Source organism: Dromiciops gliroides, chromosome 2 (genome assembly GCF_019393635.1).
Source record: "Dromiciops gliroides isolate mDroGli1 chromosome 2, mDroGli1.pri, whole genome shotgun sequence".
In the NCBI taxonomy this organism is placed as follows: domain Eukaryota; kingdom Metazoa; phylum Chordata; class Mammalia; order Microbiotheria; family Microbiotheriidae; genus Dromiciops; species Dromiciops gliroides.
This window is the reverse complement of record NC_057862.1, coordinates 94,611,321-94,624,980: the sequence shown is the minus strand read 5'-3', so window position 1 is coordinate 94,624,980 and position 13,660 is coordinate 94,611,321. Positions and strand designations below refer to the sequence as shown.

General features: G+C 39.6%; 1 protein-coding gene across 3 annotated transcripts in view; it reads right to left on the bottom strand.

Moving 5' to 3' along the window:
- SHTN1 (shootin 1) overlaps positions 1-12,969 on the bottom strand; it is a 124,185-nt gene extending 111,216 nt beyond the window's left edge. The window contains exon 1 of one of the 3 annotated variants that reach the window (XM_043982228.1): positions 12,464-12,969. In XM_043982228.1, coding sequence (XP_043838163.1) covers positions 12,464-12,521 — 58 coding nt within the window. In that variant the 5' untranslated portion in view covers positions 12,522-12,969. The remainder of the gene's footprint in view (positions 1-12,463) is intronic. The other 2 variants (XM_043982226.1, XM_043982229.1) reach the window with 2 other exon arrangements.
- Positions 12,970-13,660: the final 691 nt, after the last annotated feature.

Below are 13,660 nucleotides of genomic sequence, written 5' to 3'. Positions count from 1 at the left end.
ACCAGAGGTAGAGGATAAGGTGAATGATAACAAGGAAGTTTGATTTGTAGTACATCACATTGTTGTAACTGTAAGAAAGGGGTACTGGGAGAAGTCAATGCAAAATAATTAGAGGAGCAAAGAAAGTGAAGTGGCAGAGATCAAAGTAGAAACATGCCTAAAATAAAAGAATGGAAAAACAATCTGCATTCAATTGCTTCCTCACCTTCCTTTAAGTCTCAAATAAAATCCCACCTTCTACAGTAAGCCTTCTCCAACCCTTCTTAATTCTAGTGCCTTCCCTCAGTTAACTATTTCCTTTACAATCGTCTATATTGCTTCACTGTACATATTTCTTTGCTTCTTATCTCCCCCATTAGACTGTGCCCTCCTTGAGAAACAGGGGCTGTTTTTTGCCTCCTTTTGTTTCCCCGGTGTTTAACACAGTGCCTGCCATATCGTAGTTGTTTAATAAGTATTTATTAAGACTATTGGCATTACTGAGCACTTACAGTATTCAAAGGAGGTGGAAATAAGAGTTGAACTATATAAAAGAAAACTAAAGAAAATAAGGGAAACCTACTTCAAGAGTAAAGGTGGGGGCAGCTAGGTGGCACAGTGGATAAAGCACTGGCACTGAGTTCAAATAGGTCCTCAGACATTTGATACTTACTAGCTGTGTGACCCGGGCAAGTCACTTAACCCCAATTGCCTCACCCGTAACACTAAGGAGAAAATTTTCTTCACCATTAGTTGTATCATGAAAAATCAAGAGAATTTAGAGCTGGAAGGAAGTGTAGGGATCATTAGGTACTCATCCTAATTGGTAATGGAATATAACTTAGGACCTAGAGATAGTAATTAAATAGTGCAGGTATTATTTAAATACTACTTCTACATTTCCTGTACAAGGTTCCAACATAGTTCATTTTATCCTTATAACAATCTGGTAAGGGAGGAGGGCCAAGTTAGTACACAGGTCTCCTGACTCAAAGCCTAGGATTATTTCTACCACACCACACTGTCTCTCATTGATTAGGTCAACTCTGTCACAAAAGACTTGACCAAAGAAAACTAAAAGACTACCCGTGTTCCCATCCACAGTGTTTAATGATTAGAAAAATCTAAGAAAAATTAAGCCTCTCATGGCCATCAAATATAACCTGAAATTCACTGCCTAATGAGAGGTTCTAAAGTGAATTTTCATATGATCGACATGTGAACATATATCTATGAATTACAGAACACTGAAACACCTCCCTAACAATGGTACAAGGAGGAAATGATTTTTCCCGTTCCCCTAATGGTGATAAGGACCTTAGTCATAAAAGACTGTTCAATTAGGACACTAGTCCTTTCTACACAGATACCAATGGGTTCTGCACTTAAAGCCAGAACTAAAGAAAGAAGAGCTATTTATACCTTCCTTGTTAATTAAAGCATTAGGAAGGCAGGGAGAACGCCCTGTTAGAATAACTGATCAAATAACAAAGGTGACATACGGAAATCACATCTGGAACGAAATTAATGGCAACTGAAAAATTCAGTAGTTCTCTGGGAAGTACACAGTACTTCTAATAATAATGAAGTATAGGCAAGGTTCTTCAATTTAACTAAATAAAATAGCCCCCAAAATGTGGGTAACTAAAAATTCCCCAATATCCTAAAGTCTAACTGGGCCATTATTCTTCATATAGAAACTTGATATTATACTGTTTAAAATAGGAATCACAAGATCTAGAGCTAAGAAAAGCCCTGCACATGGAGGAACTGATACCCTGAGAAATTAAATAAAATGCCCCAAAGCATAAGCTAATCAGCAGCAAAGCCAGATTTGAATTCAAAGTTAAGAATTTTCTAAGTGATGTCAATATTCTTTCTCTCTTAAGTAGCATAAAAATAAAGGCTATGTAGCCCCAATGAACCCTAAAATGAAGGCAGATCGATCTATCACAGTTTTAAAGGATGAAAGTCACAACAATAATCAAATTTGATGATAAATAAGATTTAAAATTTCATTGTTCTATACTGTACATTAATTTTGATCATCCTCCATACAAAGTGCTACATAAATGTTAGCTAAGTACTTTATTACCAATAATAGTAAAATAATTACAACAATAACTACCATTGATTGAGAGCTTTAACGTTTGCAAAGCATTTACATATGTTATCTCATTTGATCTTCACAACAAACCCAGGAGGTAGTGACAAGGACTGCTAAGAAAACTGAGGCACAGCAAGGTTAAATGACTTGCTCAGTCATGCCCCCTATTAAGTGACTCAGGAAGAATTCAAAGTAAGGTCTTCCTGACTCCAAGTCCAATACTCTATCCACCACACTACCTGGGTGGCTCTAACAATGGATTCTAATTCATTTGGTAGTACATAAGCTACATCATAGAGTCAACAGGTCTGTTGCAAACTCCACTTAAACCACCTGGGATTTGTATTTATATCTGAAGATCTATTTGGAGGTAAATTGCAGTTGAGCAAAGGAAACTTCAGGCTTGGTGTTTCAAGAACTACTAGATTAGCTAAATATCTGCACAATAACCCAGTTCAGCATCAATCCAGTCTACATGTAGAAAACCATGTGGTAATTTAACTGATGATAAGAGATGATATAATTTATCTTTGAAATGTGATAAAACAAATGATTATGGTTTGTATCTGAAATGTGACATATGAACGTACTTTTGAATTTTAATACAATGTTCATTTAGATTAATTCTGTTTAGGACTGGATAGGAAAATAATATAAATAAGTTGTAAAGTTTTCCACTGATAATATCATTCACCAATATGATATTTTCTCAATAAGAAGCACAGCCCTGATTAGGTTGTTTCTGGGGACAGGATGTACCTCCTGAAACATAATTTAAAATTTCTTTGCATTTCTAGACTTCAGATGGATTCAATTTTGAAGCAAAAATAAGATTTCATAACTGATATGGTCAACACAAGACTAAATTCAATGACCTGACTTTGTGGTGAAGTCCTTTTCTCTCTCTCCTTTGCACACAAACTGTTCTAAGGCAACATTACAAACAAGTAAGAATTTATTTGAATTTTTATTAAGACTATAATCATTACCCTAAATAACCTTATGAAACTTAAAATAACATTTTATTCTGTTTTAAAAGCAAACCATATTTTTCCAAGTTTCAACTTCAGATGAAGCTGTTTTGAACCCATATTTATGCAAAGAATGGTCTATACTAAATAATCTCATAGCAGTCCTTTCTTTTCTACAAGTGGTAACATTTCCCACCCAAAAATCTGATCCATATGTTAATAATACCATGGTATTTCCATGTTTATCAGGCAATATAGCTTCATTAATTTCTATACATTCACCACTATTTACATATAAAATCATAAATCTCATCAAGGTTATATCAAGTCTATAATATTAAAACAGCTGTCAGACCTGGAAAAACTCAAAACAACTAGGTGATTAGTAAGTAAACAAATTGAAACATTTATGCAAGGTCAAGGAATTGCAATTCAGAACAACGTCCTGCCTTTTCAGACAGGGATTGTCTGGGATGGAAGGGGTTTGACACAGCAAACGGTTATATTTTAAAAATAGCAACGTGGACTTCAGGAATAAAAGATGTGCACAATGTATGATCCAAAGATGCTATTTCTCTGCATTATTAAAAGATGTCTATCACCTTAATAAAAAGAAGCCCAAGGAAAAGATGAGAATTATCTCAGTATCTCCTTGAACATAATCAATCACACTGGCTTCTTAATTTTTAAGAGGTATATAATATAACTTTCTGGAAAGGTATAATATGGGTAAATTATGCCCACTTGGTGGAAAAGCAGTGGAAATTTTTCAAGTAATTCAATAGTTGAAGTAGGTGTGATTTAGAAGATATGAAGCCTGGGGAATAGAAAGTATAAATTAGAGATTTGTTCATATTATGACAGGTGTAGGTATTATATTTCACTACTTTCTTCAAAAGTAACTTCATTTAAGACATAACACTGTGGATCTGATTTTAAGTATATTGTCAAACTGTGTAGATGACTGATTTTTATCCTTGGTACCTTGCCTAGGGGTTAAACTAGAGTCTTTGGGACAATAATTGGTTTTTGTGTTATTGTTGTTTTTACTTTTTAAAACATGTCACATGTGTGAGTTGGTAAAATTTGCCATGTGGGTGAGTCAGGTAGAATATGATCCTCACTTTGTGGTTAATATCTAACTTTAAAAGGATGTACTTTTTATTTGACAGAGAAATGTTCTTTATACTCAGAAGCAGGGGACAAAATATCACTCAGAATGTTTATTAGAAGTGATGATGGGGCAGCTAGGTGGAACAGTGGATAAAAGCACTGGCCTGGATTCAGGAGGACCTGAGTTCAAATCCAGCCTCAGACACTGACACTTACTAGCTGTGTGACCTGGGCAAGCCACTTAATCCCCATTGCCCTGCCCTCCAAAAACAAACAACAAACAAAAAAGAAGTGATGATGATTATTGACTATTTTCAAATCTCAGCATTCCCCATCAGCTGTGAGAAAACCTAGAATATGGAGGAAAGCAATTTGAAGCTATGTATCAAAGTTAACAAACTGTGCCAGCATTGACCTAGCAGCACCACAATTAGGCCCCATAAAAGCTCCAAGAAGGAAGAAAAAGGACCAACATCTACAAAATACTTCTAGCAGCTCTTTTTATAGTGGAAAAGCACTTAATTGTAGTAAGCAAATGCCCCCCCAAAAGGGAATGGCTTAACCAAACATTGTATATGAATTGTAATGGAATACTAATATGATCTAAGAAATGACAAAAGGAACAGTTTCAGAGAAATCTGGGAAGACTTTTGTATGAACTAATGAAGAGTGAAGTAAGTAGACACAAGAGAATGATTCTATATTAACAACAACAGTAAAAAGACAAACAACTTTGAGAGACTTAAGAACTCCGATCAATACAATCACTATGATTCCAGTGGAATGATGATGAAAAATCCTGCCATCTCCAGGACACAGAAGTGATAGACTGAGGATCCAGAAGAAAACATATATTTTTGGGGCATGGCCTATGAAAGAAATTTGTTTTGTTTTGACTATGATATTTGTTACAAACCTTTTGTTTTTCTTTTTCTTTTTCCAGTGGGAAGGGGAAGGTACATGGATGTGAGAGAAAATAGATTTTTGTTCATTAAAAAATGTAATTTGTGGGGACAGCTAGGTGGCGCAGTAGATAGAGCACTAGCCTTGGATTCAGAAGGACCTGAGCTCAAATCGGCTTCAGGCACTTGACACTTACTAGCCTGTGTGAGCTCTGGGCAAGTCACCTTACTCCTCATTGCCCCACCTCACCCCCAATTTTTTTTAAAAAATGTAATTTGAAAAATAGGACATGAAATCTTAGAACCTGAAGAGACTTTAGAAATAATTTTAGTTCAACTTTCTCAACCAAAAAAAAAGAGGTTTGGTTGATTAATAGACTCGATGTCAACTTAAAGAACTCTGGTACAGCACCACAGAGACATGTCCCTGTGCTTATTTATTAATTAGCATTTTAGCCATAACCTTAGATGAGGCATAACAGATTTCTGAAAATCATAAATGACACAAAGTAGGAAAGGATAAATAAGACAGAGTTAAGAAACAGCTTCAAAAAGTTAGAATAATCAGCCTCTAACAAGATTAAATCTAATAAAGATAATGTAAATTCTTGCCATTAGGTTCAAAAAATCACCTACACAAGTATGGGAGGTTAGAGAAGTGAATAAAAGCAATTATATGAAAGAGACATTTTGGTGATTACCAGCTCAACATGAGTATATAGTGAAACATGGTATCCTCAAAAAACTAATTCAATTAGGCTCTACTAACATAAAAAATAGAATATAGAACAGAAATGGGATGGTTCTATTGCACTGTGTCTTGGTGAGGGCCATATTTGAGGTATTAGTCCATTTCTGGGTACTACACTTTGGTAAGGGTATTCATAAGGTACTACATGTCTAAAAGAAGACAATCAGAATGATAATCGGCCTTGAGATCACTACCATCCAAGGCCTGAGATTGGTTAGCCTAGAAAACGCTAGAGACGCATGTCATGGTCAGCATCTTTTCAGCCAAGAGAGTATGACCCCTTGTTAAGATATTATTGTAGGGATTAGGGTTTCAGGTTAGGAGAGCCAGATGGCACAGTGGATAGAACGCCAGGACTAGAGTCAAAAAGACTCCTTTTTCCGAGTTCAAATCTGGCCTCAGACACTTACAAGCTAGGTGACTCTGAGCAAATCACTTAACCCCATTTGCCTCAGTTTCCTCATCTGTAAACATGAGCTGGAGAAGAAAATGGCAAAACCACTCCAATATCTTTGCTAAGAAAACCCCAAATAGAGTCACAAAAGAGTCAGACACAACTGGAAACAAGTGTACACAAAGAAAAAACAAAAATGTTTCAGGTGGAAAGTGTATATACTGATCTCTAAGATCCCTTCCAATCCTGAATTGACTTGTTCAAGTGACACTGTAAGATAGATAGAATGTTATCACATTTTGTGAATACAACGTAGATAAAGACAGAAATACCACACACGTTGGAACAACAGTAAGTGGCAGAACAGGACCCAAACTCTGGCCTCTCAATTCTAAAGCAATGCTTTTTCCATTACACTTTTGAGTGTTCATCAAGTTACCTCTTCTACTCCTAACTTTCTATCTCAAAACTGTAGCTTCTCAAAGAATAAGGTTAAATGGCATTGAAAAATTAATGAAATTCAAGTCACCTATCATCACTTGCTCTGAACAAGCACACCCCTGCTACTTACACTCCTGGAGTTGGATTAAAAAATGATGATCTGTATTAAAAGGCCTCAATGCCTGAATGACTAAAGGTATGAACAATTCAAAAGTGGATATACATTTCAAGAGAGTTGGGTTTCAAAAAAATATCCTTGCCGCTGGGTGACCTTTAGAGATGGCCATGGTCAATGGGAAATGATGTTTGTAAATGCCAGTTCCAGAATCTTCATTTTTCTCCTATGATAAGAGAGATCAAAATAGGTGATGGCTCATCCCACAAATTTATAAACCTTTATCTGAACACAAGAGGCATTGTGGCATAGTGGATAATAAAGAGCTGGGGTCAAAGTCAGAGGATGTGGGTTCAAGTCCTACCTGTCACAAACTGTTATGCAAGCCTGGGGCAGGTTAACAAACATTTCAGTGCCCAGGACCGCATTCTCAAGGCTGTAATTGTAGAACATTCACTACCACATTGGTAGAGGAATGGTCCCTCAGAAGGATGGTTCCTCTGTATACAATGAAATCATATGCTTGCTTGGACAAAAACCAAAAACAAGGAGGAAGGAAAGGGGAAGGAGAGAGAAGGGAAAGGAAGGAAGGAAGGAAGAAAGGAAGGAAGGAAAGAAGGAAGGAAGGAAGGAAGGAAGGAAGGAAGGAAGGAGGAAGGAAGGAAGGAAAGAAGAAGGAGGAAGGAAGGAAGGAAGGAAGGAAGGAAGGAAGGAAGGAAGGAAGAATCTGAAGGTAGGTTTGGTAGAGAAGGAGGAAGGAGATGGCTAAGGCTGAACTCATGCAGTTGTGATGACCCACTGAAAGGAGAGTTCCATGATCAATATGTTCTGTATATGTAAAGTCCCTACCCTCAAGGAATAAATCATCAGTTCTAGGGTGGTGAGGTGTAAGAAGGAGGTAAATTAAGTCCCAAGAGGCCGCATGAAGAAAAGAACCACTGACTAAACCATTAGCCTGATAATACTGGCCAGACCTGTAAATCAAACTTTAATTTAAAGGGGTAGAACATAAAACTGAAATATTTTGGAGCTGAAGGGAAACTTAGAGCACATCTTGTGCAAGCTCTTCATTTTAGAGATGAGGAATCAAGGCCCTAAAATGATTCATGACTTTTGACCAAGGTTAAATTGCAAGTCAGAAGGATAGACATGATTAGAAACAAATATACATCAGAGTAGCAAATAAAACAAAAAAGGGAAATATTTGGATATTGGAGGGGTTGTAGGGAAACTGGGATGCTAATCCACTGTTGGCAGAGTTGTGAAAAGATCCAACCTTTCTGGAGAACAATTTGGAACTATACCCAAATGGCTACAGAACTGTGCATGCCCTTTGATCCAGTAATACTACTGCTAGGTTTATATCCCAAAGACATCCTCAAAAAGAGAAAAAGAGGGGGCAGCTAGGTGGCAAAGTGGATAAAGCACAGGCCCTGGATTCAGAAGGACCTGAGTTCAAATCCGGCCTCAGACACCTGACACTTACTAGCTATGTGACCCTGGGCAAGTCACTCAGCCCTCATTGCCCCGTCCCTGCCCCCCAAAAAAAGAGAGAGAGAAAAAAAACTATTTGTATAAAAAGAATAATATGTTATGGTAATGGAATATCATTGTGCTATAAGAAATGACAAGCAGGATGATTTCAGAAAGGCCTGGAAAGACTTGTATGAACTGATGGATAGTGAAGTGAGCAGAACCAAGTGAACATTGTACACGGTGCCAGCAATATTGTTTGATGAAGAACTGTGAATGACTTGACTATTCTCAACAATACAATGATCCAAGACAATCCCAAAGGACTATTGATGAAACATACTATCCACCTCCAAAGAAAGAACTGATGTTGATGGGACAGACTGAAGCATGCTATTTTTCACTTTCATTTTTTTTCTTTTATTCATGTTTTCTTATACAAAATGAGTAATATGGTAATGTTTTACATAGTTCACATGTATAACCCACATCTGATTGCTTACCACCCCAGGGAGGTAAGGAGGGATAAAATTTTGAACTCAAAACTATAAATAAAAATGTTTATTTTTTTGTTTGTTTGGTTGGGTTTTTTGGTGAGGCAATTGGGGTTAAGTGACTTGCCTAGGGTCACACAGCTAGTAAGTGTTAAGTGTCTGAGGGTGGATTTGAACTCAGGTCTTCCTGACTCCAGGGCCGGTGCTCTATCCACTAGGCCACCTAGCTGCCCCCTATTATTTTTAATAGCTAAATAAAACTTTGCAAAACATCCAAATTATAATTTAGAAATTAAAAAAAAAAAGAAACAAGTATACTCATTCCCAACTCCACCATGCTCTTTCTCCTTGAGGATGCAGGATGAGAGACAATTCTTGAATTAGAGATTAGATAGAGAGAGGCATAATGGGAGGTGTTGTTGGGGATAGACTATGTAGGGCAAAACTTGGGGTCAGGAAGTCCTGAGTTCAAATTCTGCCTCACAGACTTTCTAGTTGTGTGACCCAGGGCAAATCCCTTACCATCTCTCAGCCTCAGAAAAACACACCAAAAAAACATCTCTCAGCCTCAGTTTCCTCATTTATAAAATAGGGATAATAATGACACCTCACAAGGTTGTAAGGATCAAATGAGATTATTTATATGTGTGTGTGTATACCCACATATATACGAGTACATACAAGTATATACATACACATATACACATATATGTATGCATGTGTATATACATATGTGTGTATGTACATATGTATATAATTACTATGTGTCAGGTTCTTTAGTAAGCGCTAGGGATAAAAATAGGACAAGCAAGACAGTCTCTGCCCTCAAGGAGCTTACATTCTGATTGTGGAAGACAGACAGCACACTTATGGGAGGGGTGGTCAGAGAAGTCACTGTGTTGGTGAGTGGAATCATAGAACTAATTGTTATGCCTTTATTAATATAGGAAGTGTGTGTATACATATATACATATACATACTATATATGTGTATACAGACATATATAATGTATAAATGTATATAATGTGAAGCATTTTGAAAATCTTAAAGTACCATATAATACTGCTTTTTAGTAGAAATGTTGTAAACATATGTTCACTTTGTGAATGTAAAATTGATGGATTTTATTTTTGTCTTTTTTTTTGTCAAGGTATCTATTTCTGTGAATTACCTCCTGCAACAGGTTTCATAAACAAAATGCTGCTCATGAGCTACTCAGTTTGGGCTCCCCTGTCACAAAGGCAGTCAGCATAATGTCCCTGGCTGAGTTCCTAGAGCAAGAATAAAATACACCCATTGTTTCTACTTTAGCCAAAGTACAAAAAATATTTGTTTATAAATCAAATATTTATTGAGCACTAGGGAAGTAAAAAGAACAGTAACTTAACAAGTCAAGAAATAGTTTTCCTGGACTAGCTTTAGTACTAGTTTACAACTAGTTTACTACTGTTTACAACTAATAACTTGGTGTGTGACCTTGATAGAGTGACTTGGCTTCTCTAAGAACGTCTCCTCTTATAAAAAGAGGTGATTTGACTAATGATCTCTAAGGCCTCTTCCAGCTCTTAGTCCTATGATCATTTAAATTCTAAGATCACTTTTAAGTCTAAGAGTCTCAATTGTTGTCATTCTAATACTAGTGCCTAGCATGGTGCTACCTAAATATTGCAAATTTTGCTCTTACCTCACTATTTTACTACCTTGAATGAGCAAACTGCAAGTAGGAAGGCATACTTCTTGCCTTCCTTACAAAATCATACGCTCCCACTCCATAGTCCAGAACAACACATGGCACAAAAGAGGCATTTAATAAACGTTAGTTGACTATATAAATAAATGGCAATGGACTCCAAAGGCAAAAGTATATAGGTATATCTTCAGATGTGACTGCATATTGAAAGAATTGCTACCTCTGTTCCTGGGGTCATGAAAGGCAAGGCTAGAATAAGGAACATCAGTCTTTTAAATTGTTTTTGCAGATTCAAAAAACTAATCAAAAAGATGACTGTTGGAGGAAGTGAAGGGGGAGGGGACATGGTTAAAATAAATAAAGTATGGGTACTTGAGTCCTGGATTCAAATCCTTCCTCCAACATTTACTACCTATGTGACCCTGGGAAATTCCTTCAACCTCTCTGAAGCTGACAACTCCCCAAAACTCAGTTACACAGAAAGAACTCACAGATACTTCCTATATGAATAAAGGAATAACAATCAGTTGTTTTATGATTCCACTCACCAACCCAATGACTTCTCTTGGCACCCCTCCAACATATGTGTTGTCTGCCTTCCACAATCAGAATGTAAGTTCCCTGAGGGCAGAGACTGTCTTGTTTATCCTATTTTTATCCTTAGTGCTTACTACAGAACCTGACACATAGTAAGCACTTAATAAATCATTTCTATTCATTCATCTCTCCATCCATCCATTCTCACCAATCCATAAGAGAAACTGAGATGGCCTATTCATGCTAGTTAAGCCATTAAACGTGAGAAACAGTGAGCTTTTGTGACCCTACCCCATGCTTTTCAGTTACTGCATATATGATTGTATAGAATCATTCACTGTTTCTGTAGTTGTAACAACCTCAACAAGCTATTTAGTTCAATCCCTGATCTTGGGGAAGTAAATTATTCCTATTCCCATTTTACCAATGAGGCAATTGAAACCTAGTGAGATTAAGTGACTACTCTAAGTACACATCAAGTGAGTGATTCAGAGGAGTGAGGGAATAGACTGCCTTCCAGTCAATAAGTCATCTAGAAAAATGTGCATTTCTATAAATTCTCTCACTTTCTGAATTTGCATTATATTTTTTCTTGGAAATCACTTCCATAGGCCATCCTGGGGTAGGAGGAGGAGTATGAACTTCACACTCATTGGCTGACAGCTTTGATTTAAAATAACATTTGATTATCTTGAGGTGTTGTTTTTTTAAAAAAAATCTTTATGAGAGACTAGTCAAAATCCACAAAATAGTATACAGAGATGAGTAAATGCTCACACTTATTCTGATACCAGCAGTTGACCTTGCTAAAAGCAGAGATCCCCAGATAGCTGGCGTGTTGACTTACTGTCTAATAAGTTGCTAAAAATGGGAAATGATAAAAACACCTTCTGGCCTAGAAAACATAACCTAGCTTTGAAATGGGGAGTGGGGGTGGGGGTGGGGTGGGGGGAGGGGGACAGAATGGAAACCAGTCCAAAACAGAATTTAAAAGGACCAGGAGAAGTCTGGCAGGCCTGGGAGCCTCTGGTATTTGGAGGATGGAGATTACGGGAGGGATTGGAAAGAGAAGCAACATTCATCTAAAGGTACTCTCCCTGCCCATACCAATGCAGGGCAGCAGGCAATCACGCGCAACGTGTCTTCGTCTTTGTCCCGCCCAACCCAAGGCAGCCCGGGCCCCAGGCCCCCCCATCTCCGGATGCCTCCCCCGACGCTCAGCATTTTTCTGGGCTAGGGGCTAGGGAGGATTGAACCCCGCAGTCCCCGGCCATAGGATAAGGCGCCCCGGGCTCGAGGCTGGGCATTGGGAGTGCCCCTCCCCGGCAAAAGGCTGGGAGGAGGGGGAGGGGGCAGCCCCCCACCCTCACCCCGGCTTCCACCTGCCCAGGGCAGGGCGTTCTCGCTCTCTCCCGCCCTACCTTCCCCCTCCCCCCCCCCTTGGTAGGCAGCTGCAGCAGCAGCCACCGCCCCCTCCCCGCGGGTGGCCCCCTCACCTTGCTCCTTCAGGCTGGTGATGAGCTGCAGCTGCTTCTCCTCGTCGGAGCTGTTCATGTCGGCGGCAGGGAGCGGGGGAAGACGGAGGGGTGAGGAGGAAAAACGAGGGGAGGGGGCTGCCCAGGGGGGGTAGGAAAAGAAAGATGCCGGTGCCTTGCCGCCCTACTACCCGGAAGTTGGGCTTCCTCCCGCTCCTGCTCCTCCTTCTCCTCCTCCTCCTGGCGCGGAGTGGGCGAGTGAGATCATCCCTACACACCTACTGCCGCAGCAGCCTCCGCCACGGCTACGCCGGCGGTGGCGGTGGTTCTGGTGGCACAGAGGGCAGCTAGCTCCTGGCCTCACCTATGGCCAGAGCGCGAGCTGCAGGGGCGTGAGTTGTCCCCAGGGACTTTGGGCGTAGTCACCGATGCCGCTGTCCAGATCCCGGGGCGGCTTCCCTGCGGCACGCGCCAACCCACCCTCCTGCAAAGAGAATGGGGGGCGGGGACGACGAGGGACTGAGCTCTGCCCCCCAACCTCTGGATTCTCGAAGTGGGGAGGGAATTTGGGGAGATGGCACTTTGCTTTCTACTCCTCCGACCCCCCCACCGCCCGCCCCCGGCCACAAAGACCCGACTGAGAAAGAGGCATCCCACCCCATCCCCAGTCCCTTTACAATTTCTTTGAAAAGCGTGGAATTGGTGTTAACTGTCACCCCCTCGAAAACCCACGTGGTTGAGGGCTAGGGAGAGGAAGCAAGACACAAGGAGTGAGAGATTGTGCTCTGCTGACCAGCGATTTCCCGAGTCCATTTGGCACAATGGGGAATAAACAAGGTCACAAATCCAGCCTCCTGTGCTGTGGTCTGCCCTCGGGAGAACGCCTTGGGCTTCTGGCAAGGAAGACACACCCACCCACCTTCTAGAAGCCGTGAAAAACTAAGAAGACATCCTTACAAAAGGAACAAATTGTTTTGAAGGATAGTCTACAAAATGGATCTGAATACACATAAACGAGGACTGGTAGTATTAGAATCCTCACTTGGGCCACAGTGGGTCCTGAGAGACTTTTTTTTTTTTAATTATAAAATAGGAACTGAACCTATAATTTCCTTGGCATAGGAGGATCCACAGGTGCCGTGGGCATTCTCTGAAAATTAGTCTTGAAGAACTGTGGTGTCAAACAAATAGAAATGGAGCCCTCTAATCCATATATAA